The sequence below is a fragment of the Octopus bimaculoides genome, chromosome 9, assembly GCF_001194135.2.
Source record: "Octopus bimaculoides isolate UCB-OBI-ISO-001 chromosome 9, ASM119413v2, whole genome shotgun sequence".
NCBI lineage: Eukaryota > Metazoa > Mollusca > Cephalopoda > Octopoda > Octopodidae > Octopus > Octopus bimaculoides.
Window position 1 is genome coordinate 58347209 of NC_068989.1, and position 25330 is coordinate 58372538.

At 34.9% G+C, this 25330-nt stretch overlaps 2 protein-coding genes across 6 annotated transcripts in view; both read right to left on the minus strand.

The window, feature by feature from the left end:
* Positions 1 to 931: 931 nt before the first annotated feature.
* Positions 932 to 13971, minus strand: LOC106871045 (iduronate 2-sulfatase). 2 transcript variants are annotated; one of them, XM_014917309.2, is made up of 9 exons: positions 13910 to 13971; positions 11204 to 11307; positions 9511 to 9650; positions 7426 to 7603; positions 7084 to 7172; positions 5935 to 6151; positions 4734 to 4894; positions 3766 to 3892; positions 932 to 2736 (listed from the first exon to the last, which is right to left on the minus strand). In XM_014917309.2, exons 2-9 carry the CDS (start codon positions 11280 to 11282, stop codon positions 1919 to 1921), a joined length of 1809 nt encoding a protein of 602 aa, XP_014772795.1. In that variant the 5' UTR covers positions 11283 to 11307; positions 13910 to 13971; the 3' UTR covers positions 932 to 1918. The 2 variants fall into 2 exon arrangements, with proteins under 2 accessions (XP_014772795.1, XP_014772796.1); XM_014917310.2 differs by lacking the exon at positions 13910 to 13971 and adding an exon at positions 12808 to 13379.
* Positions 13972 to 20551: 6580 nt separating this feature from the next.
* Positions 20552 to 25330, minus strand: part of LOC106871034 (histone acetyltransferase KAT2A) — a 42899-nt gene continuing 38120 nt past the window's right edge. For 2 of the 4 annotated variants that reach the window (XM_014917291.2, XM_014917290.2), the window contains exons 14-17: positions 24306 to 24460; positions 23912 to 23978; positions 22313 to 22397; positions 20552 to 21259 (exon numbers count right to left, since the gene is read on the minus strand). In XM_014917291.2, the coding sequence (XP_014772777.1) occupies positions 21066 to 21259; positions 22313 to 22397; positions 23912 to 23978; positions 24306 to 24460 (501 nt within the window). In that variant the 3' untranslated portion in view covers positions 20552 to 21065. Of the gene's footprint in view, positions 21260 to 22312; positions 22398 to 23911; positions 23995 to 24305; positions 24461 to 25330 lie in introns of those variants that run through there. The other 2 variants (XM_014917292.2, XR_008264900.1) reach the window with 2 other exon arrangements.

Below are 25330 nucleotides of genomic sequence, written 5' to 3' on the forward strand. Positions count from 1 at the left end.
TAATTTGTACTTTTATTCATTAGTAGAATGCCAGTGTTACCCTGTTACAAAGGGTAACTACATTACCTATCAAATCACTATCCAATCACTTTTACTAGTATTGCCAAACTGACAGAGTAAGAAAAATATTCTAGAGCTTCTGGAACTCTCATAACTTTATTTAACCCTCACAATTTGGATTTATCCTCATCTCCTGTTTGCTGTGGCAAACTCATTGCTTATTTTAGGTGTGCCGTAGAGCTGATGGGAAACTTCATATGAATATTATACACTCTGTAGATGTGTGTGTACTGATGTATTAGTTGTATCCCTTTTTGTCAAAAAGTAACAGCTATTCATCATCATTTAACGTCTGTTTTCCATGCTGGCATGCGTTGGAAGGTTTAACTGAAAACTGCTAAACCCAGGGGTTGGGCTACACTAGGTTCCAATCTGGTTTCTACAGCTGGAAGTCCTTCCTAACGCCAACCACTCCAAGAGTGTAGTGGGTGCTTTTTACGTGCCACTGACGTAACATTGGCATCAGCCACATGCTCAAACAGTGCTTATTATGTGCCACCAGCATGGGTGCCAGTCAACTGGCATTGGCATCAGCCACGGCTATGATTTCACTTGGCTTGACAGATCTTCTCAAGCACAGCACATCACCCAACGTTTGAGGAGTGATTTTTATATGTCATTTACACAACACTGGCATTTTCCACAACTATGATCTCGCCTGACTTGACAGGTCTTCTCAAGCACAACATATCACCAAAGGTCTTGGTCCTTTGTCATTGCCTTCATGAGGTCCAACATTCAAAAATCATGCTTCATCAATAATATCAGATTGAGGTCAATATAACTAAATATATTCTTCATAGTCCTACCCCAACATGGCTGCAGTCCATTGAGTGAAACCAAGTAAAAATAAAAGAATAAAAGAAATCCATTTCAATATATTCAGATTATTTTTTATTTTCATTCCTTCTGGATTTCAGTCACTTTAATTTCATCCATTCTCTTACATTACATTTTCAAACTATATCATACTTCAAATTAAACTTGGAAGACTTTTCATAAAACATATAGTTTCTCAAAAATAGAAGACATATTTCATTATGATATCTTTAAAATATTTTTTTGATATTTGTTTAAACAACAAATATAAATATTGTTCAAATGAAGCTCATGTATGCACGCGCACAAACACACACACACACACACACACAGTAAGTGGGAACTCACTACAGGATGAGCAGACATGAGAAATCTTTAAAGGAAGAACACCCAACAAGCAAGTGTTTTGGGTCATTGGTTCCTGACACTGTAAGGGAGCCAGGCATTGTTACTCCTGGGTGTCCTCTTGCTGTTTTTGAAATGCCACCTTTATTATGGTACCTCTAAAAAATTTTTTGATATACTTTGTTCAAACAGGCATTGTTTAAATGAAGGTTTTATATAATTTTGATACAGACATATATTTGATACATTCTTTGGAGCCATATCTTTATGGTTTGATTCCACTGAACAGAACTTTGATCAATATTTTGTGAGATTTTTTAGACAAGAACAGCGAGGGAGATTAATCCAGAATGACTTCTGTTTCCTAATGACTTTTAATCCCCTATTTTGGGATAATAAATAAACATTGATTGATATCTATATATATTAATGCTCAAAACGTAAAAAACTTTTTCTTCATTTTTCTCTCTGTTTATTCTCTCCTATTTCTTTCTGCTGAAGAACGTGAGCTTGAAACATAAAAGACTTTCATTTTTCCGAGCATCAAACTAATACACTTGCTTGTTGTTCATACACCTGTCTTCATCTTTTGTTTTTCTACAAATTTCAACTATATTTAGTCTTGGCTGTAAATTGATCATGCAAGATAGCTATGAATTTGCATATTTTTCATAGCTCTCACATTTTTAGTACTTTAATATATATTTTGGGGTAAGGCTGCTCTCCAGCCAGCATGAAGTTTCTTTGATAACTCTCTAACTAAAGAAGCATATTTTGGATCTATGGCTCTGTTATAGTCAGAAGAGTTGAAGGAGTATAATTCTGTTGCGTGCAAGTTTTCCCATACAGGAGTAAAACTAGTGTGATTAAACCCTACCCATTCTGTATATCTATAGTCATTGGTTCTCATTGAATATCCCATGATTTTGATGGCCTTTAAATGTGGCAACAAACTATCCATTTGAGGAAAATCTGATGGACGAGGATACTGACTGAAAGTTGCCTTTTTCCAATTTCGACTGACACTGTTGGGTACATTGGGTGATTTCAGAGTTTCCTTGATCACTTTTACTAAACTGACTCCTTCTGTACATACTTTGATTAATGATGAGTTTCGGGGACATAGCTCAGGTAGAGGTAAACCAACTAGCTCTGCATACGTAGGAAATAAATCTACCAGCTCCACAAAAACATTACTGACAAACTGAGTATTTTTAATGAAAGGCATAGCAAATTCACTCTCAATTTGTTTGTGAGAAACAGCATTTAATGCATCATGTGATTCATTGGTACTATATTCATTTCCTCTCAGTCTATTTGATTTAATGTTTAAAGACTCTTTCAGGGTTTGAGACTTGTTAAAAAATTTGAATGAATCTAGAAAGGGAAAATTCAAACCAGGTGCAAAAGTTTTTGAAGTTAGACCAGGAATATGCATTATAAAAGGTACTCGAACTGCCTCTTCAAAGTTAGAAAATTTAGACCATGCCTGATGCTCCCCAAGAACCCAGCCTGAAAAAGCAAAGTAGAAATGTTTCAACATTAGAAATCATTAAAAACAATTTGAATTTCTTATAGATTTTCATAATTATCTCAATATTGAAAGTGTTTTCATCAGAAGCCAAGTGAGAATATCACCTTCAATATTGCATTCATTTTCTTTGCATTTTTGAATAGATTTTAAATATTTGTTAGTTATTGCTGACTAGCACTAGTCAGATAAAGATTCACTCAGTACGGTGTCAAACAAAAATACTTCATACTATTTCATTATACATCACTTTATGTTCTAAGTTCAAATTTTGCCCAAGTAAACTTTGCTTTTCATCCTCCCATGGCCAATAAAATAAATACCAACCTACAAATACTGGGGTTGCTATGATTGACTAAAATCTTTGTAGACAGTGCCTCAATATGACCACTACTAAAGCCAATTTTCAAAATCTCATATATTTACTCAGATCTGTCATTTATTGAATGCTCAGAGCAATCCACTGATTAAATATCAAGATGGGCATCATACTTCACTCTAAATTATTAGATATTTGTAGAACTGTGTTCTCTGATATATCTCTAGACTCATTAATCTGCAGGCATATCTTATCTGCCAAGACATTTGTGATTACATCTGGATATTTTCAATACATGGTACATAAACTTAAGGTATTTCATTAAATTTCTCCAAATTCTTTAAAGTTAATGGCACATTCATGAGAACATCAGACAAAATGCAGTATTTAGGAAGGGCATTTTTTGTTCTGAGTTAAAATTCCCATTCAAAGTGAACTTTGCCTTTTATCTTTCCAAGAGTTGATATGTTTGACTCAACCTTTAAATACCTAAGTATTGATGTACAGAACTAACCAAGGAAATTCAAATCCAGTGATAGAATTAGAGCATAGCCATGAGCTCTATGTATGTGAAAGAAAAGCTGTTGCACACACACACACACACATTTAGACATAAAAATATGTCTATGTAAATAGAAATGGGATAATAGCAAAGAAATTATTAGTTGCATTTTAAGTTATGTCAACTTACCATGATCTCCAATAATTGAAATGATTGTATTGTCAGCAAAACCATTTTTGTCCAAAGAAGCAAGTAACTGTCCTATCTGACCATCTGTGTAGCTGGTAGCTGCATAGTAACTCTGAATTATAAGTTTCTGTAGAAAACAATTAAATAAACTGTCTGTGAATGAATATAGAATAGAAACATCAGAGCAATGTTGTTTGGCTAAACCACACTTAACTGTCACACATCTTTTTATTATTTCACTCGCCTATTTTTTATAGCATATAATAAATAAAAAAATATTTATCCTAGACATTACTGTGATAAGATTTCTTGATCTACTATGGCTCAAGGTGTCCATAAATATAGATTCAGCATTCAGGACACTCCAGAGGTGAAAATGTAGAGGTTGTGATGGTCATTCTTTATTAAATAGTGACAACAGGGAATTAAACTTGTAGATAGCAGACTAATTTTATAACTTCCAAGCAACTTTTCTTAATCATTCCTTAAATGTCCCTTACTTTGGAGATTGTTTCTATTTTAAATCTCCATTTTCTGCTTGTTCATTTTGATCTTGACAGACACTTATTACAACAAGCAGAAGACTGGGAAGTGATTGCATTGTTAAAGAAAAACCTAAGTAAAAGAGATATTATCAATAATTTTTGGCCCATTACCCTGCTGGATGCAGAGTCTTAGATTTCGGCTAAGGTACAAGCAAAGATGTTGGTGTTTGATATTAAAAGTGCAGTTGAGAAAAGTACAGAACTGTGTGACCCTGGGCAGATCTATCCATGATAATGACCACCTTATGTGATGCATAGTAAAGAGGATGACAAAGCTGGATTCAGTGGAGATCTGATCGACTTGAATCAATCAAAAGCTTTCTGATGGATCAACGTTCTATAGATACCCTAACAATAAATGTGTGTGTGAGAGGGGGAGGGGAGAGTGAGATGAAGTGTAAAACCTTTTATGATATCACTTACTTGGAAATGGTCTGGTAAAGGCCCAAATGGAAAACTAACATTCAGTTTTGCAACATCTTCCCTTCTTTGAAGATCAAGCAATGGGTTCCAGGCTACTGCTGGAAAGCCTGGAGGATAATTGTGGTCTTTTGGTAGTTTTATTTCAGAAAAAGGGTACAAATCTACAAAGAATTTGAGATTTTGCTATATGTTTGGCCTCTGAAAAAAATATGTGCATTGTCTTTGAAAGAAAGTTTCATCTAGCTGTGTTGTTGTTGTTTAATTTACAGTTTTATGCATTGAGGTCAGGTTACAAATACTTTTCTCCTTTACTCTTTACTTCCATCTGTCTGAAAGGTTGTTTGTATAACCCTTCTTCATTTAAATAAACCATAAGAAAATAAAACATTCAAGTTGTGATTTTGCAGTCTTTGTTTAAACTATAAGGTATACAAAGTTACATTATTCTGGGTGAATGCATCTTAACCTTTTTGAAGATGATAGAGTATCCTTTGCTGGTGTTTTTACTGTTATTTCTAGCAGGTCATATGACCATACAGAGGACTGTTATTTGGTTCATGTCTTTCAGTTTTTAAGAGTGTTGGTCATCATTTGATCGTGGCAAATATTTCTAATTAGAATCACACCACCAGGCAACTGAGAAGCCGGCAATTTGAATTCTGCAATGTGACTAGAGCCAAGTACCTCATCTCTAATTGACTTATCTATCTAGCTTTAAAAATAGACACCATACGAAGTAGTATAGCAATAAAGCATTACCATAAAATTGTTGTTGAGGGAATTTGTTGGCTCTAATGATGATTTCAATGCTACTGAAGGGAAAAATTAAACATGATAGACATGCATCCTAATCAAGGGGTCAATTTGCTTTTTTAACTTCTTTACATAAAATAAACAATCAGCTGACAGAATTATAGAGGTCAATGAAAAAAATTATTATTAAGAAATTTAAAAAAATCATTTCTAGGCAAACACTAATATAAAATAATGATGAATTTATCATTTTCAGTAGAGTAAGAGGACAGGTTTTGCTCTGTCTTACACCCTTAGTGTAACTCTTTCATTTAATTTGCAGTTAATATTCTTGTTAAAGACATAAACGTTATGATTTCTATATTCTCTAATTTGAAATTTCAGTATCAAGAATGATTAACAAGAGACAATAGAGGGTTAGCAGAACCACAAAGGAATTTGTACTTACCAAGATAACTTTTAGGGTATTTCAGGGGTATGTGAGGTTTGTGGTAACCAACAGCTAAAAAGAATGGCTGCTTGCTTTTATTCAGGGCTCTTTCTTTCAGGAATTGTATGGCATATTCTGTACTTTGTATATCAGGCAGACTGTGTTCAGGTTGTGAATTAACATCTACAGGGCATATAATATTCATATGAAGTTTCCCATCTGCTCCAGGACACACCTAAAATAGAAACTATTTTCTATTAGAGCCAATAAGGGAGCCACTCAGCCTCCTAGAAATAACAGTTAAATTTCAGTCAACTCATATTCCAGCATCTTAAAAAAGGACTATTGATAATAGTGTTCTTGATACTTCTAGCAATATGGAATTGTCATAGTTGGAAAGTCTTTGATCATAAGGCAGCTCAGTCAGGGAGAAGTTTTGGGACTAAACAACAACAATTTGGTGTTGTATAATTGAAGGTAAATCTTCCGTTCTCAATTTCAGAAATTTGTCAAAGATTTTTATGACAATTATTACGATTGGAGGAGGGAACTTTTTTTGTTTTTCATTAACCTGTATTTAAAAGAGTACTTGTGTGTGTGTGTGTGTGTGTGTGCATGTATGTATGTGTGCATGTGTGTGTGTTATTAGTCAGAGGAAAAGTGCAATGACCATGACCTTCTGAAGATCTTCCTGGACTGATATGATTGATGAGATTGGAGTTTATTTAATTAATTATGCCTTTTCCTAAACTCTATAGTTTCCTGGCAATGTGAAAAATACTGAGGATATAACAGTCTCTGCTGTGCTGATGTCACAGTAGAAAAAAGTATCCAGTACACTCTGTAAAGGTACTGGAGTTACCAAAAATAGAATGTACAAGTAAGAGTTACTACCTTCTGGGAGGGGAGTAGCTCCAAACTGGAACTGACTTACATCATGACAACCCATCTAAACTATGTCAGCACACATGGAAAGTGAACAATGATGATAAGATGTCACCTTGTATTGCCTCCCCAACTCCTCAGATCCTACAGTTTCACATATAATTTTTCCACACAGACCATCATTATTTCCCTTGAATCCCACTTTCTCATTTCAGTTGCATTTCAGTCATTTTAATCAATCCAGAAGAAAGGAGAGAAACTATTTTAAAATGTTTACTTTACCTTGGCCATCTTATATTTCTCTGTTGGTGGATGGTATGGGGGTATGCTCCAACTGTATGGGTAGTCATCTGTAAAACCTGATGAACGTCCTAAAAATGACATTGAAAAAGACATGCTTCTTGATAACCCTTTAGTATTCAGATTACTGTCAAATGTAAGGCTTAATTATTTAGACTGTTTTAAATTAATCATGCATTATCATAGCTTTGAGATTTCAATGATGTCATTCTTTATTTTTTAGAAAGATGTTGTACGGTAGGTGTGAGAGGTCAGATCTGATCAATGGTTAGCAGTATACATACATAATAAGATTATAAAAATTATCCCTTGGAAATAACATACCTGGGTGGAATACTTTTCCCACTGAAACTGTAAAGTAACCATTGTCCTTGAAATATTGGGGTAAAGTGGTGAAATTTCCAGCTGCTTTCCTCCAATAAGATCCAAAATTATACAATCTGGTTGTATCAGGGCGACGACTTGTTAAGAAAGATGTTCTACTTGGACCACAGACAGCCTGCTACTCAAGGGAGAAGATTTATATTGAACTTATAAGCAATACAATCATAATTCTTTTAACTATTAACTTTATCATTTAGATGGACGTTTTAATATTTACATCTAAACATGGTAGTGTACATATAAATATTAACATGTTTTTTTCATCTGTAAATACAAGGTAAATAGTCCCAAAAAATTATAATTGTATTAACAAGAAGCCATCTAAGACATGTAACTAACATGTAAAGCAACTTTAAATATATAATTAATTTGTGAAATAATTTGAAAACTGACTAAAGGAGTTACTTCTCTTGACCTACATCATTTCTTAATGTGTTTGAGTACAATCATCATTTGATTAATTCACTAAGATTCTTCTCAATCTATTAAGTCAGTACTAATTATTTTATTGGGGACTAGATTACTAGATGGTAACAGTAAAAGCTAATAAAAAAAAAAGTAAATAAATATCATAAAAAATAAAAAGATATGTACATATATATATATATATATATATATATATATATATATATATATCATACCAGGGAACTCCTCAATGAAAATCTTTGAAATAATCTAAGACACCACATGTGATTGTGAAACTAAGATAGTGGAAGAGCCAAGCCCCATCTGATATTTTAGTGAGCTAGGATGTTAATGATGACAAAAATCTTGCTGTATCATCCTGACTCTCCTGAATATTTCAAATGATGCAGGTTGGAAAATGTAAACCACCAATAAATTACAGCATTTCAGTATCTTTTTCTATTCAGCTACAATGAAAATAATATCTTGTACCTCTACCACAGCATCTAAGGATGTAAGATGGAACATATAAGATGCTAACCATGATATCCCATATGAAGTAGCTACCTCTGGCTCAAGGGCAAATAATTTATCAAACTGTCATTTCAACTCTGACATCCATTGTAAGATTGTGCCCAGCTCAAGTGACCCCTGTAGAGGATTCTGCTGTTGCTTCAAGGCATGTCAAAGCTCCTCAGTTGTTTTCTCCATGGGGATTCAAAGTTGTTTTTCCAATACTCTAATGAATTAGCTGTTTGGTAGAGATTGTTTCTTTTCCCATTTGTTACTCTCTATGTGCCTGAGGAAGAAGTGATTCTCTCTCTTCTTTCCTAAAATGAGAATTTATTTCATTTAAAACCTCACCAATCATTTTAAACTTAAGCTAGGGGCAAATATTAAAGCTATGGCTATAAATACTGCTCAGTGCACAAAGCCATCATTGCAAATGTGATGTAATCCTCAGCTCAATGAAAGAAACTGTTCTAGAGTTCTACCCTTTTGCTTTGCAGGTTTATTGTGAATCCTTTCCTATCTGGTGGACCAGTACATTCTTCCTGCCTTAGGAATAATTCCAAACATGTTCTTTCAAAGCTTCACAATTTCATCTTTAGAGTGTCAGAACATGGTGAATCTATTCACCAAATTCTTTCCCTCCATCAACATTAGATTGACCCATAAAAATTCATTATTTCAATACTTATATTCTTGCATATATTGGTTTCAAGTTTTAGCACAAGGCCAGCAATTCCAGGGGAACGGGGAAGTCATTTACATAAACCCCAATATTCAACTGGTACTTATTTTACTGATTGCAAAAGGATGAAAGGCAAAGTTGATCTTGGCAGAATTTAAACTCAGAACATAAAAACCGATGAAATACCACTATGCATTTTTCCTGGCATGCTAACAATACTGCTAGCTTGCCACCATATACTGCAAACATAGTTAGCTACACATTTACATAATTCTTTGATGAAACATCTGTTGTTGACTAAACCACAGACCTCAGAATGTCTAAGTATGTGAAATTTTAATGAAAAAAAACATTCACTGATTAGGTAATTTAAAATACTATCTGCAATTAAACATTAATGATCAAAATACAAACAAAGATCTTACTTGGACATAAGTTCGCTGAAATTTTATTGATTTTGAAGCCAGCTGATCAATATTTGGTGTTATTACCACTGGGTTGTCATAACAACCAAGTGTAGGTCGAAGGTCATCAACAACAATGAACAGCACATTCTTTCTGTGTTCTGCAAAAAAATTGTCATCTTCATTATTTTAACAGTTAAGGACGAAGATAGAAGCAACCAGTTTTGTTGTTTTTACATTTCATCAGGGTTTGTTTACAATCACTCAAGATACTGAGCTAAAGGAATAAAAGATTACCTATTAAAATACAAACAAAATTAGGCACAATTCATGGTGGCTTGATAATAATTCCTAGTGTATCATTAAATTAAATTAAAGGCCAATCAAAACTTGTGTGTTCATTATCTCCATTTTATGTGGTTGGGAAAAAATAAATAAATAAAGACTCTTACACTGGCTGGGTTACTTCACAACAGTAGTTGTAAAACATTTTGTATAAAACCAATCAGGAATGAAAATAGAACCAACTAGTTTTGATGTTCTTACCTTTCATCAGGGTTGATGAAAGGTTGATGATCAGGGTTGATGAAATATCTATTAAATCACAACCAAAATCCTAGTCTTAGGGGTACATTGAAGAATGTATCCTTAGATGTACAAAAATACAAGACTGTTGTGGTTGGGACACATTTAATTGCAGTTTTGCTCAAGCATGGCTAACTTGGGGGGTCAAAGAGCAACCCTTTCTAAAACCCCTGTCTCTAATATCTGATCAAAATTCCCTTATATAAATACACAAAACACACATAAACATCAATATACAGCAATTATTTCCCTTTAAACACATCGTGGGTGATAAATGTAGCAAACTACTCAGTTTAACCCTAACCCACCTGGCCTTTAGCAGCGTTCAGCCTGTTGCAACCATTTAGATGAGATCACAAGTTCTCTTTTGTGAAGAATCTGAGCAGCTGTTCAGGTTAGATATCAGCTGCATCAATCTCACAAGTCTGAGAGGGCTTGCACTGTCCCCACTTCCATGAATAATTAAATAATAATAATAAAAAGTCAAACTAAAATACAGCAGTTGAAACAATATAACTGGTGCAACATCAACTATTTCAGAAATGGTATAAGGATTATTTAATTTCTAAATAATTATATTTTCTGTTACTATTTATTTATACAAATAACAATTACGGTGTATCACAGTATTAGAAACCTCACAAGAACCATGGTGGGAGCCTCTCCCTGCTAGAAATAATAGCCAAAATTCCCTTTAATCACACCCCCATAAAAGGTTATATTAGATAATGTGATCCTAGGTATATTACATTTCAGAAAAGCAAAATGTGATGGTCACAGCTGGAAAGCCTTCTGACCATGTCTGCTTGATTAAAGCTGATCAGAGACTAAATAATAACAAGTTCAGCAGAATATTTTGAGGATTACTGAGTAACTTATATAGACCCCCACCCACCTTAGAATATATTTTCGTTTGTTAGAATTAATATAAAAGACTTCCTCTGAGATTAGATTCCGACATTGGAGCAACATAATTGACTTAAAAGATTTGCCAAGAGAAATTAAAATAGCATTTTTAGTGCCACGAAATTCAAATATGAAACCGAATATGAAACATCAGGGTTAAATACAGAGAAGAAAGGAATCAAAGAAGTAAAGTAAAATGTAAGAAGCAATTTGTTTATCTTACCAAAGTTTTGTTGGTCAAAGAAATGAAGACTATTGGCACAAGTAAGAAATAGTAGGCAAACTAATAGGTTTGACAACATAGCTGTAGGTTACAATATACTTGTCCTGAAATTGAAAGTATGACAATTTATAGTTTACATACACACATCATATTTATTGGTAAGAAAATGAGGGTTATGTAATGTTCATGCTTTTTCTGGAGGTAGTGGCAAAATAAATAAAGTGAAACCATATCAACTGAGAGAAAAACTGGGATGCTGGCTTTCCTCACTTAAATCATTCACTTCAATTCCTCCAAACTAAATAGACAATACTACTTTCTCTCTCATCCTCCTGCTCAAATGATGGACAAAGGTTCAAAACATTAGATTCTTTGTTTAGCAATTGAACTTACCAAACTTTTTTATGAGCTCACCCCTATTCAATAGCAGGTAACAGCCTTTAACCAAACTCACTCTGATTATTCACAGCATTCAGACCAGCTTCTCAGTTGCTTCACTGCCTTCATTTTACCTGCAGAAGCCTCTACTTTCTGACTAATTCCCTTTATTTTAAATATTTAAACCTGGATATAATAGGTCAAAGGACAATAGAACAGCTGAAAATGATATTTAGTTATAGCCCTTTACATTCTGTGTGGTCAACTTTGTGTTAAATACTTTTAGGGTTAATAAAATAAAGTACTAGTCAAGTACTGGGGTTGGTACAGTACCAGTCAAGAACTGAGGGCAATATAATTGACTACACCCTTCCCCCAAATTTGTGACCATGTTGCGAAGTTAAAAACCAATATTCACATGTACACTTGGACATTCTGAGATCAAATCCCAAGAAGGTCAACACAATGTTTCACACGTTCTCTCAGAGAGTTCTACTGCAAACTTATACAAGTGAATGGGTGATAAACAAAATAGGAATTTTGAAAGGAGTATCTATAAAACTAACTTTTAAACATTGAATGGCTATGGGAGTCCACCAGAATAGAATAGTAATCAGTAAAAAAGTGGTTGAGAACCACTGATCTAAACCTTCAAAAGGGAATTAAAATTTTAGAAAATTTGCTCTAACACTTTTGCTATTTTTAAAGATAATTCTAGTAAACGAAGTGGTGACATTAATCCAAATAAATTTTCAAGGCTTTTTAAATTATGTTTAAACTCGGATTAAAGATTCCTTCAATGTACTATTCAACATTTATTGGCATTGCCTCAAATTTCCCAAGCATCATATAAAAAGTCGGCACTTTTAGAATTTCCACAGCTATCAAAGTCCTTATTCTTACTTCTAATTACATTTTCATGTTTTAGCAGGATTTCCTCCAAACACAACAGTAATCATTGTAAAGCTGATATTTGAGATAAAATCCAGGAATTTGCCATTAAAGCAGACTTTGAAGATTTATACAAACATTAAACTCACTCTAATGACTTTTCTTTCATTTCCTTTTCCTCAATCTATTTTACTATAAACATTGAACTCATTAAGGGCCCAGGGGGAGAAAGTTTGAGAGTCCACTGCTTTAAGCAAACAGTATCTAAATGTATATATAAAATACTTGCATATCTCAATTACTTCAACGCAGCAGAAATAAAAAAATTTTCTTACAAAACACAGATGCGTAGCACAACGAAAGTTGACAGCGATTCGATTCCGATTCTCACATCGAATGTCCCTAATTATGTCTTATTACTCTTTGGAAGTGAGGGGCAATGGCCCAGTGGTTAAGGCAGCGGACTCGCGGTCATAGGATCGCGGTTTCGATTCCCAGACCAGGTGTTGTGAGTGTTTATTGAGCGAAAAATATCTAAAGCCCCACGAAGCTCCGGCAGAGGATGGTGGCGAACCCTGCTGTACTCTTTCACCACAACTTTCTCTTACTTCCTGTTTCTCTTGTGCCTGTAATTCAAAGGGTCAACCTTGTCACACTGTGTCACGCTGAATATCCCCGAGAGCTACGTTAAGGGTACACGTGTCTGTGGAGTGCTCAACCACTTGCACGTTAATTTCACAAGGCTGTTCCGTTGATCGGATCTACTGGAACCCTCGACGTCGTAAGCGACGGAGTGCTAACATACATACATACTCTTTGGTAAAATAAAAGCAGATGTATCAAGGTAAGGTCACTCCTAAGTTATATCATCGTTTTCCGAAGAATTTATTCCGATCCCTGTTTTAAAATCAGAGATTACGATTCTGAAAAAAAAATTATTTTCCTAAGCTTTTAATTTTTTTAAATCCCACCTTTTGGAAATGACAAAATCCAGAGCTTTTCAGTTCGTCTACACATGTGATTATTATTATTATTATCATTAATCATTAACATAACGGATAAAATGCTCAATGGCATTTCTTCCGAGTTTACGTTCGGAGATCAAATTACGCCGAAGTCGATTTTGCCTTTCATCTTTTCGGAGTAGAGGAAATAATTACCAGTTGAACACTGAGTCGATGTAATCGACTAGCCCGACTCCGAAAAATTTCAGGCCTTGTACCAATAATAGAAAGGATTATTATTATTATTATTGTTGTTATAAAGTGAGAGTGTGCATTTCAATTGTTTTTTGTTTGTTTTGTGTAGTGTCGATTCTGCACCACAAAATATTAACAATTGACAGGGTTAATAACAATAAAAACATGAGGAAAGACCAAAATATTTACAATAGACAAGGATAATAACACAAAAATACAAGAGGAAATAAAAACTTACGGACAAAACAAAATAAATCCCAGCTTTACAAGGGGAGAGAACTCTCAATACCTTAATCATCTTGAGATTTACCATTATAGATCAATATGTTCGTTTACCGGCAGTTGAACTCCCTAACATTCTATGAGCTCTTTGGGGGATTATATTTGCCGATGCAACACATACACACACACTCCCTTTGATTACTATTCTATTCTGGTGGACCCCCATAGCCATTCAAAGTTTTGGCCTTCAGTGGCTGCTGTGCCTAACTGTGGTCTTAAACTGGTTGATCAGTCCCTATTCTCCTGATTTGGCCCCATCTATCATGTTCTCCAGCATGAAAAACACTTGGCTGGAAACCAGTATTACAGTGATGATGACATGAAATCTGTTATTGCTGACTTTTTCGACTAACAGGATGAAAGCTTTTTCACCAACAGGATCCAAGCACTGTAATACTGATGGATGTATATGGACCACAAGGGGGATTATGTTGAAAAATAAACCTCATTTGGTTACATTCCATGAGTAGCCTGGTCAGCGTATGAACTTTTCAGCTGACCCTCGTACATCATAGCACTTTGTACACAAGTATATAATCTGTCCTTCACTCTGAAAAAGTCTTTGTTGCCAGCAGAGAAGTAGCTCACTGAACTTTTTCCAGAGCATTTTTACTGATTGTAATGTTTTCTGAACTTCCATCCCTCTTCTAATTTGGCTAACAGAAATTATGAACTACTATGGGAGTTCAGTTATGAACTGTTACCCAGGTAACAGAAATTATGAACTACTAGGGAGCCTTCTATGCATTTGAGAGAATCTATTGCCCATGTCATCTCTTACTCAACTGCTACACATGAAGTCTAACTTTGCTGTCAGCCTGTGATCTCATTACATCTCTTGGGTGTCCATAACTTACATTGGGCACACTGTATGAAACGTCTACCAACTGCTTCTCAACCTATCAAGCATGATCATTTTCCAGGTGACGCAAGGTTTTTGCTTTTCTGCACAGTAAAACTTAAGTCTTTGCTAAGCTTACTTTGAAACCTCTTGATTCTAGGTTTTGCTTTCATGTCAAAATCAAATACAGATACAGCAAACAGGTTACCATTGACCACTGATCTCTCTTCTGTTATTGGCCAATAGAATTATAATAAAGGCACGAGAACTGAAGATTGAATTCAGACCCCTACCTGTATGATATACTTGTACATTAAAATCATCACTTAACCTTTTTGCAGGTAGATAATTTTTTTCTAAATCATCATTTAACAGCCTTTTTCCATGTTGGCATAAGTTGGACAGTTTGACTGAAAACTGGTAAGCTGCACTAGTTTCCAATCTGATTTGGCATGGCTTATATATATATATATATACTCTTTTACTTGTTTCAGTCATTTGACTGCGGCCATGCTGGAGCACTGCCTTTAGTCGAGTAAATCGATGCCTAGTACTTATTCTATCAGTCTCTTTTGCCGAACCGCTAAGTTACAGGGACGTAAACACACCACCATTGGTTGTCAAGTGATGTTGGAGGGGACAAACACAGACACACAAACATATATATATACACATATATACGACAGGCTTCTTTCAGTTTCTGTCTACCAAATCCACTCACAAGGCTTTGGTCGGCCCAAGGCTATAGTAGAAGACACTTGCCCAAGGTGCCACGCAGTGGGAATGAACCAGGAACCATGTGGTTGGTAAGCAAGCTACTTACCACACAACCACTCCTGCGCCTATATATATACAATATACAGGGTTGGCCAAAAGTCACCTGAGTAAATCAAAACCATTTAATTCCAAGACTTATTTAACAATTGAATGAATTTAATAAAAGCATCTAAATATGAAACATTATAAAAATTGTTCAAACTGAAGTCCTTCTTGAGTGACACATATTTCCATCTGAGTCAATACAGAATTAGATAGTATTTATGGAATTTTGATTTACTGTTGAGTGACTTCCTGTCTACCAAATTTGTTCACAAGGCATTGGGTGACTTGGTGCTATAAGATATTTGCCCAAGGTGCTTTACAGTGGGACAGAACCTGAAACCAGGTGGTTACAAAGTAAACTTAATTCCTTAGTGTAAATGAATAATTTTCAGAAAATTTGTTCCTGCACTGCTCCATAGTATGCTTACATAGGAATCCCATGTTCAAAAGCAAACTAACAAATGCTTATAGATTTTCAAGCCTCAGTGACTGCTACAGATGCATTTTGGAATGTGGAATGTTTCTGAAATGGTCCCATGTTTTCCATGCAGTAGGTCAAATAATTATTGGATCCTGTCACATGATAATCCCAAAGTAAAGGCCCAGAGCCAACAGCAGCCATTAAAAAAAAAAAGAAAAATCACAATAATCAACAGACCTAGCATCAGTTGGTGTCTACTGTGACCATCAAAATCATTTATAACAGGGTAGGGAAGGTGTATGTGAGCATCATATTTCAAGTTGCTAACACATATCCATTTATCTGTATTGTCAAACGAATCACCATCACCATGCAATTCATTTCTACTACCAGACTTAGCACTACTATACACATACATACCCTTATTATCTATTATCATTGTTTGAAGTAGTTCTTGAATCATAAAAATCCCAGTGTAAGTCAGCATATCTGAAAACATTGTTATATTAAACATAAGCAAGGAATTTCAAAAAATTCTTTTGAAATCCTGCCATTTAAACAAAACTGTTCAAATATAGTCAAAATGAATTTAGAAGATATTGCTTATTTTCCTCCTTTTAATGTTTGACAAATATGATGTGCTTGAATCAAAATGATAAAACTTATTTGTGTGTATATATATATATATATATGTAAACCAGGTTGGCAAAATAACATAGACTGCCATAGACACCTGTGCTTTGGTTCTTTCTTTCTTTTTTTTTTCACTTTTGCTATGAATTAAATTAATGAATTCAACGGGATACATCGTCTGCAAGTAGTTGGGTTCAGTGTATTATCCTCCATTTTCTAATTGTTATATATATATATATATATATATATATATATATATAATCTAGACTTTTTACTGTCAAAGTTATTTACCAACTGAGTTTCAGTTCAGCTACACATCTGCTTGTATATCTATTAATATATCTCTCTATCTGCAGACTCACCGATGTACCTAGCTAATTAACTATCATATGTATTCCTTTCTGCATCTGTCTACTTTCATAATACTGATAGGCATTTAAATCAACAACAACAACAAAAATTAATAATAGCAGTGCCACAGCATGACCTTTGATCTGAAACATGTAACATCCACAGCTCCTTCCTTGCTATGATTATTTTACTTCAATTTATCATTTGATATATCTTTTAATGCATAAATTTATAAAATTTTCATGACATTGTTTCACTGTTAAACATTTTAACTGTGCCTGTGATTTGAACACACAAATGCAGAATAAGAGACCTCCTCCCTCTCTCTCAAGTAGACTGTATGATGTATGTGTGCGAACTGCCATGCTACATGGCAGTGAAACATGGGCCATGACTGCTGAGGACATGTGTAGGCTTGAAAGAAATGAAGCTAGTATGATCCGCTGGATGTGTAATGTCAGTGTGCATACACAACTGAGTGTAAGTGCCCTGAGAGAAAAGTTGGACATAAGAAGCCTCAAATGTTGTGTGCAAGAGAGACAACCGTGCTGGTATGGCCATGTGTTACATAGGGAGTGGCACTTCCTCACACAGCTGTCCTCATCCATAACTGTGGAAGAAATAGACCCAGGAAGACATGGGATGAGGTGGTGAAGCATGACCTTTGAACATTGGGCCTCACAGAGGCAATAACAGAAGACCTTTGGAGATATGCTGTGATTGAGAAGATCCGGCAACTAAGGTGTGATCGCAGCTATGGCCGATGCAAGTGTTGCATGCCCGGCCCATTTAAGAGTACCCTTAATGTGTCGGGCGATATATGCTTGAGAAGATCTGTTGAGTCAAAACCAAAATTGTAGCTGTTGCCAGTGCCCTGACTGGCTCCCCTTCTGGTGGAATGTAAAATGCATCATCTGAATGTGGTCAATGCCAATGTCCCCTGACTGGTTCCCATGCTGATTGCACATAAAAAACATCATCCAAACGTGGTCGATACCAGGTTCATCTGACTGGCTCCCATGCCGGTGGCACGTAAAAAGCACCATCCGAACATGGTCGATGCCAGTACCTCCTGACTGGCTCCCATGGTGGTGGCATGTAAAAAGCACTAGCTGAATGTGATTAATGCCAGGACCACCTCACTAGCTCCTGTGCTATCGGTACATAAAAAGCATTATCTGAATGTGATCGATGCCAGGCTTGCCTAACTAGCTCCTGCGTCGGTGGCACTTAAGAAGCACCCACTACACCCTCGGAGTGGTTGACATAAGGAAGGGCATCCATCTGTAGAAACATTGCCAGATCAAATTGGAGCCTGGTGCAGCCTTCTGGCTCGTCAGCCCTCAGTCAAACTGTCCAACCCATGCCAACATGGAAACCAGATGTTAAACGACAATGATGATTCAATTCTCCATTTGTTATTACCCCACTTGACTTAAGTATAACAAATAGACAAAACATGCAGGAATGCATAGAATGTCAAAAAAAAAAAAAAAAAAAAAATCACGATCACTTTCAGACTGAGACTCCATTGAGATATCAAACATTTTGTCTACACTAAGTCAAAACCACCTTTTATGAACATATGAAAAAGCTGGGCACTGCCATGTTGCTTCTGAGCATATGAATCTATAAATATACCTTTATAAATATGCCATTATGACATGCAAATCATAGAGATTCAGTAGGAATGCATGCAATAGGGCCCTTTAGTGATGCTTCAACACATTAGTTAGCATCCAATAGTCAATGATTGGCCAATATCAAGCGATATGGCTTGTACAGCTTACACAAGCCTTTCATCTCTAGTGACTAATATGTAACCTACTCCACCAAATATTATACTCATCTTAGTGACTGTCCTTCATGGACCAGCTGCTTTCCTGTGTTTGCTACTGAATTACTGTCAACTAAACTTCTCCCTTAGTAAGGGCTACATAGAAAAGAATCTTTGTCTCATGCATTCTCCTCATTCAGTAAACTCATGTAATAAAACTTCCAACTTCCTTTCTTTTCAGTATCATTAAGAACAAATGTAAAATACTTCTCCCAATGACATCTACATTTTTGCTCACACTCTGCCTTGTGCAGTTATCATTCCATAAACATTTCTCCTCCAGAGCACTGCTCAAACACCTTTAAACTTTGGTTTCTTCTTTTGCTAAATATATCAGACGTCCAGCTTGTCTTTTTACTACTTGATATTGCTTTTTGCTGCACAATTTTTTTCCAGTTTTTCCACATCTACCTTGTAGCCTTTCAAATAAGAAATAATCTAAATTTTATTTTTTAATTACAGTTCTCTTCTGTTGAGAAGATTTTAATTAACAGTCTATTAAATCATGTGTGGTAATCATAAAACATGAAACTACAAAACTATTTCACAATTTTATCACCTTTTTTGACAGGAACTTTGCTCTGGTCAAAGATCTGGTCTGCTGTCATCAGTTGGTTGGTTTCACACACACATCTTTGTATGTATATAAATGCAAATAAAAAAATATAATCATTTATCCAACTACTTTCATGTATACCATTAAATAAAAATATATAATCTAAATTTGAGATTCTAGTTTCATGTTTTATAATTACAACATCTGATTTAATAAACTGATGATTAAAATCTTCTCAATAGAAGAGAACTGTAACGAAAAAATAAAAATTAGATTAATTCTTATTGAAAGATCTCAATGTTTGACAATCTACAGTTATTTGCAGTCTTCACAGCCTTCATTTCAATAAATAAAACCATCTCCTCAATATTCTCAGTAAAATAAGTTGCTATTAGTGAGTATCTTGAGTGAATAATCTTCAATAGCAGAAGCTAATCAAATAATTGCTCTTTCTTAACTCTTCTGTGAGTTTATTTGTAATGGGTTACACTGCTTTTAGGTTTCAATTAATTGAAAATGGGCAAAAATAACTAAATTTTTCAATACTAAAAAAAAAAAAAATGAATGGTTTCATTAGGTTTCTATAAATCAAGAGACTTTTATCACTGAATTTGAGGCAGTCTCAAGAGGGTTGGTATGAGAAGTGTATTAAACAATTTTCTTTGAAGAAATGGAAAAGTGTCAACTCCAGCATCATTTGGACTCAATCAAATACCACCACAGATAACATAATTTAAGCATTTTGCCTTACTATCATCATCATTTAACATGTTTTCCATGCTAACATTGAGTTGGACAGGAGCTGACCAGCTGAAGGGCTGTTCAGATTCCATGTCTGTTTTGGCCCAGTTTCTATGGCTGGATGCCCTCCCAAATGCCAACTGTCCACTGTCTTTATCAGCTTCTACTCTATGTCAATGACAAGTCTACATTAATATTTGCAGTAACAATAAGGATTATGTGATACTCATGTATTCAGTATAACACTTACCTAAATTAAAGAGGGAAAAAAAACATGGTAAAGAGATTAGTTGATTACAATTAGCATAAATTGTACTTTTTGTTGGATAATTTTAAGCATTGCTGCAATACTATCACACATAAAAAACAGTGAAATTAAACGTGGTTAAATATTCATGATGTGGAAATATACAAAATGATTTATTATTGTCAAATAATGAAGTGAAAAACTATTTCTCTTTCAACAAATCAGTTTCTCTCTAACAATGTATGAAGTCTTGGAAAGTTATGATCTATGAAAAAGAATTGAAACACCAGAATGGCATTATGAAGTTGAAGAGTCTTAAAATTCAAATTTGATTTAACAAAATATATATTTCACAATGGCACTGGTCAATTTGTGTAGGTTACATTGGTAGCTGCTGTACAAATGGTTGAGATTTGTACAAATAGTTGAGTCTTGATTCAGACATAGCAGTTAGCTATAGGGACAGCAAAGAGCTATAACAGAATCAACAATGGTATACTTCCTTGCTGAACGCTGCCCCACTGCTGTTCCTGATCAGCACTAAGGCATGTGGCAGCTTTCCACTAACAACTCTGTTCTTAACAGCTTTCATGCTTAAGTTGTTAGGCATTCACATTCTTTACAGAGATTTGGAAGGATCTGAACTGGAATGCCCAGCATGGTTCACTTGTCCCACAGATTGTATTCTTTCAATTTACTTTGGAAAAATTTATCCAATGTATTGGCACACTTGTAATAATCAGTGTCAGGCTGGTTGTAGGCACGGCAGTTGGTGAAAATTCGGGTCATGTCTGCAGTAAAAAGCCTCTTGTTGCAGTAGTAACGATTTTTTAAACGATCACTCATTGTTTTCAGATCTGAAAAATATAAAAAGTTCATTCTAAATTCTTATAAATAAACTTTTGTATCCATGATTAAATATCTAGGATCCTATCCAAGTGTAGTTTGGCATTTGACAAGAGAAACTAATGTTTTTCCCCACCTTTTTAAATTTACTTAACAATTTCAAATGTGAAACTTGGCTAAATTAGACACCAAGGAAACAACTACACACAGTTCAAATTGTTCATGCTCCCCTCATTCACTGATTACTGAATTACATTTTTCTCTCAAACAGTAAAATATAACACAGCCCCGTCACATAATTAACCTTTTGCACATATTTCTGACACAAACATATGTAAAACATAATAAATTTCCAATCAGGCATAATTTTTTTCCAGTTTCATGTAATTTTATTTAACCAAGCTCCACTGGGTACATAAGCTGACTCAGCTGTCTCCCTCAAGGTTTGTAGTCTTGCAAGCTGCAAGGCAATTTCATTTGTGCAATGCAGTCATTAGGCACATTGGATCCTGCCAACCATTCCAACCCATGCCAGCATGGAACATGGATATTAAAAGATATGACATATATAAGATAATGTAAATGCTTTATTGGCAGAACTACCATATGTCAAAATTAACAGTGATTTAGCTCTACATTTGGTTAGATTATAATGTTTATTCAATCTCAAATTTAAGAAAACAAATTAGGAGAATCTAAACAAAAGTGTTCATTTAACACATTCTTGATGGTAGCAGATTTCTTTCTTGCAGCAAAATATTTTACTTAACCAGTTTACATTTAGTATGCAGGATACAAGAACATTTAAGAAATGAATCTGTGATAAGCCAGATTCACAGGCAGGAATGAAAATTTCAAATATTTGTTCAATGGTTTAACAATCATGGATGAAACATTAACCATCTCATTGTTCTCCTCTGAGGAAACTAATTTACTGAGAGAGGTAACTGTTTTTTAGCAATGAGTGCAGTGCCTGGATATGAACAGCTAATCCTTCGGCCAGTAGTTTGAGATCCAACTGGCCCACTCAGCAACTCTTTAAACAGTGGTCAACTATAACTTACCCATAGGAAAGCGGATATGTTCCAGATAATCAGGAGCTTCTGTTTTATCTACAGGTTTTTGAAATGGCCAGGCACTCTGGTGATTCTAGAAAAAAAAAAAAAAAAAAAGAGATAAACTTAGACAATCTTGTAAAAATGATTTTTATGCAAGAAACCAACAGCAGAGTCTATAAATACTAGATGTTGATTGAACAGTCAACAATGTGTTAAATGAATTAAGTAAACAGTCAATGAACAATATTTGTTAACTGAATAACAATGTGTCAAATGAACAACTATCTTGCATTTACTCATCTAAACCACCTTCCTCAACTCTAATTAAAAACTGCATCATTTCTTGCAACCTCTGCTGTTTCAACTTTACATTTTCAGACATCCACCATGACCGTTATAGTGAAGAATACATATTTCTAATTCAGTGACCCTACATACAAAGAGATGTCTAGACAGTCTACAAAGTAGGATGTATCAGATTTACTAGTCACTACATATATTCTCCAGCAAGAGTGCAGTGAGTTTTACACCTACTATTCCTATGTATGTAGAGGGATAGGCCAGTGACCTTTTGAAACACTTCTAAATACATAATGTTAAGAACTGAAAGAACATTATTGTGTTAACATACACCAGAATGTTATTTAATGTTGGTACAAATATAAACCTGCATGACTTCAATAATAGGGGAAAAAATATCCATATTCATTAATACAAAAGACCACTGCAGTGGATTGAGACCATTTCCTGTTTTTATCGAGACACCAGTGGTGAAGTGAAATACACTTCATAGATCTAAGATGCCCTTCAAAATTTGAATCCATTGTAAATCCTATAAATACTCATTGTTCAGTAATAAAAGACAATGGAAACATTTTGAGGCTAAAATTTATGCCATATGCTTTTTAAAATTGGGTTCAGTTCACTGCAAGTGTCCTCTACTACAGCTCTGGGTTGACCAAAACCTTGTGAGTGGATTTAGTAGAAAGAAAATGAAAAAGCACTTCGCATGTATACATGCATCTATCTATCTATTATATATATATATATATGTACACACACACATGTATGGGTGTGAGTGTATGTTGCCGACTCCTTGCTTCAATATCACACAACAGTTGAAAGTTGGTGCCAGAGTGCAAAGAGCATCTAACTATAGAAAATCAGTCTCAATGAACTCTACTTGCCCCTGTAAACAAGGAAAAGTGGAAATGATGATGGTACATGCATTTTACTACCATCAACATTTAACATCCACTCTTCCAGGCTTGTATGGCTCAGACGGAATTTGCTGAGGCAGATTTTCTATGGCTGGATGTCGTCGTTTGCCAACCCTCACCTGTTTCCAAGACAAAAATTCTACAAAAGATTTATGTTAAACTTCTGCACTGTCTTCCAAACATCTTTTTAAATTATTAATAACCAAGTATTTTATACTTGCTTTATGAAGAGACCGATTTAAGGTCTATGGTTATAAAATTATAGCAAGCTGCCACTGGCTACTTTAAAACAGTTGACACTAGTATAAATGATCAACTTTTGATGACACTGAGAACAGGTTAAGCCAAGATGATGTTTACAAGAAATAGCCTAAGTTAAGCTTACCTTCACTTGCAAAAGAATCATTTTTAGAACTGACTGTAGCCGTTCAGGATCAGGATCAGGCTCTTTCCTATTTAATGATCAAACTAAAATATTTCAATACAGAGAGAGGAGTAGAAGAGACAGCATAAAGTGAGTTGCAAAATCTAATTGAACTGTAGAGTCCCTACTAATTTGATTGCTTCATTAGTTAATGCTGAATCAACAATTTTTACATTCACTTGACAATGATTAAGCTAGGTCTTTTTATCCAAGGATGCTGATAACATTTCTAATTTAAAATTATAATTTTTGTAATAATTCAATGCTCACATGTCCTTTGAACATTCCTAATTTACTATCTAGTGTTGTACAACCCATTTTCAATGAAACAAACAAGAATGACTAATTTACTTACTGAATATTGTTATTAGGACTAGTTTTCCATCCAGCTTCCAGTAATCCTGGGATACTTTCCACTGGAATTTGACGGACACCCTCTTTGAAGCAGCTGATACCAGGGTACACTTTGTCTTGAAGTTCTTGTTTTTTCTCTAGAATCTTCTTGACGATCTAAAACCAAACATGACACTGTTTAGAAAGAAAGCCACCAACAAACAAGCATAAAATGATAGCGACTGATATGGGAAAACAATAACTAACCAGTGGCCAGTGGAATAGAAATAATCCAACCTGCCAACACCAGAGCCAGGAAACTTTTCCACATAAATAACACAGAAAATTCTTGAATAACATTTTAGATACCATGTAAGAACTTAACAACACAATTGTAACAAAAAGGCTTTATTTTCATTCTTTTACCTTTAATGTTACTAACTTAATTTCTTTGTCATTGCCCTTCAAAAAATTTATATACAAGAATATAAAAGTCAGTCACAGACACTAATATGTCCTTGTGTGAAACCTTAGCTCTCAATGACCTACACCACAAACATCTGATTTAATTAGAGAAAGAGAGCTTGGACTTGTATAAAAATATAATAAGAGTAATATTGATTCTGAACAGAAGCAGAGGTTTCACATGGCTGATATTGCATTGATGCTTTCATCATCATCATCATCATCGTTTAACGTCCGCTTTCCATGCTAGCATGGGTTGGACGATTTGACTGAGGACTGGTGAACCAGGTGGTTACACCAGGCTCCAATCTGATTTGGCAGAGTTTCTACAGCTGGATGCCCTTCCTAACGCCAACCACTCCGAGAGTGTAGTGGGTGCCTGATGCATTTTAAATGTAAGGTCCCTGCATACTGCTGCGTTTTATGTAAATAGCATATTCTTACAGTAATAACAGTAAATAACATTTAAGTTGTTGTGCCTTACAAAACCTTTGAATGAAAGAGATGAAGAGCACCATTTGAAATTCTTTTTCTAATGGGAGTTGTATAGCTTCTAAGTTAAGGGGCCAAATGAAGCACAAA

Bases quoted from the DNA above. Each gene is read 5' to 3' on its own strand.
- LOC106871045 (XM_014917309.2), bottom strand. From the start codon at position 11,282: ATGTTGTCAAACCTATTAGTTTGCCTACTATTTCTTACTTGTGCCAAT. The intron at 4,895-5,934 runs GTAAGTACAAAT...AATTCTTTGTAG, and splicing joins ATACCCTAAAAGTTATCTTG to ATTTGTACCCTTTTTCTGAA. The intron at 3,893-4,733 runs GTAAGTGATATC...TGTTTTCTACAG, and splicing joins CTTTACCAGACCATTTCCAA to AAACTTATAATTCAGAGTTA.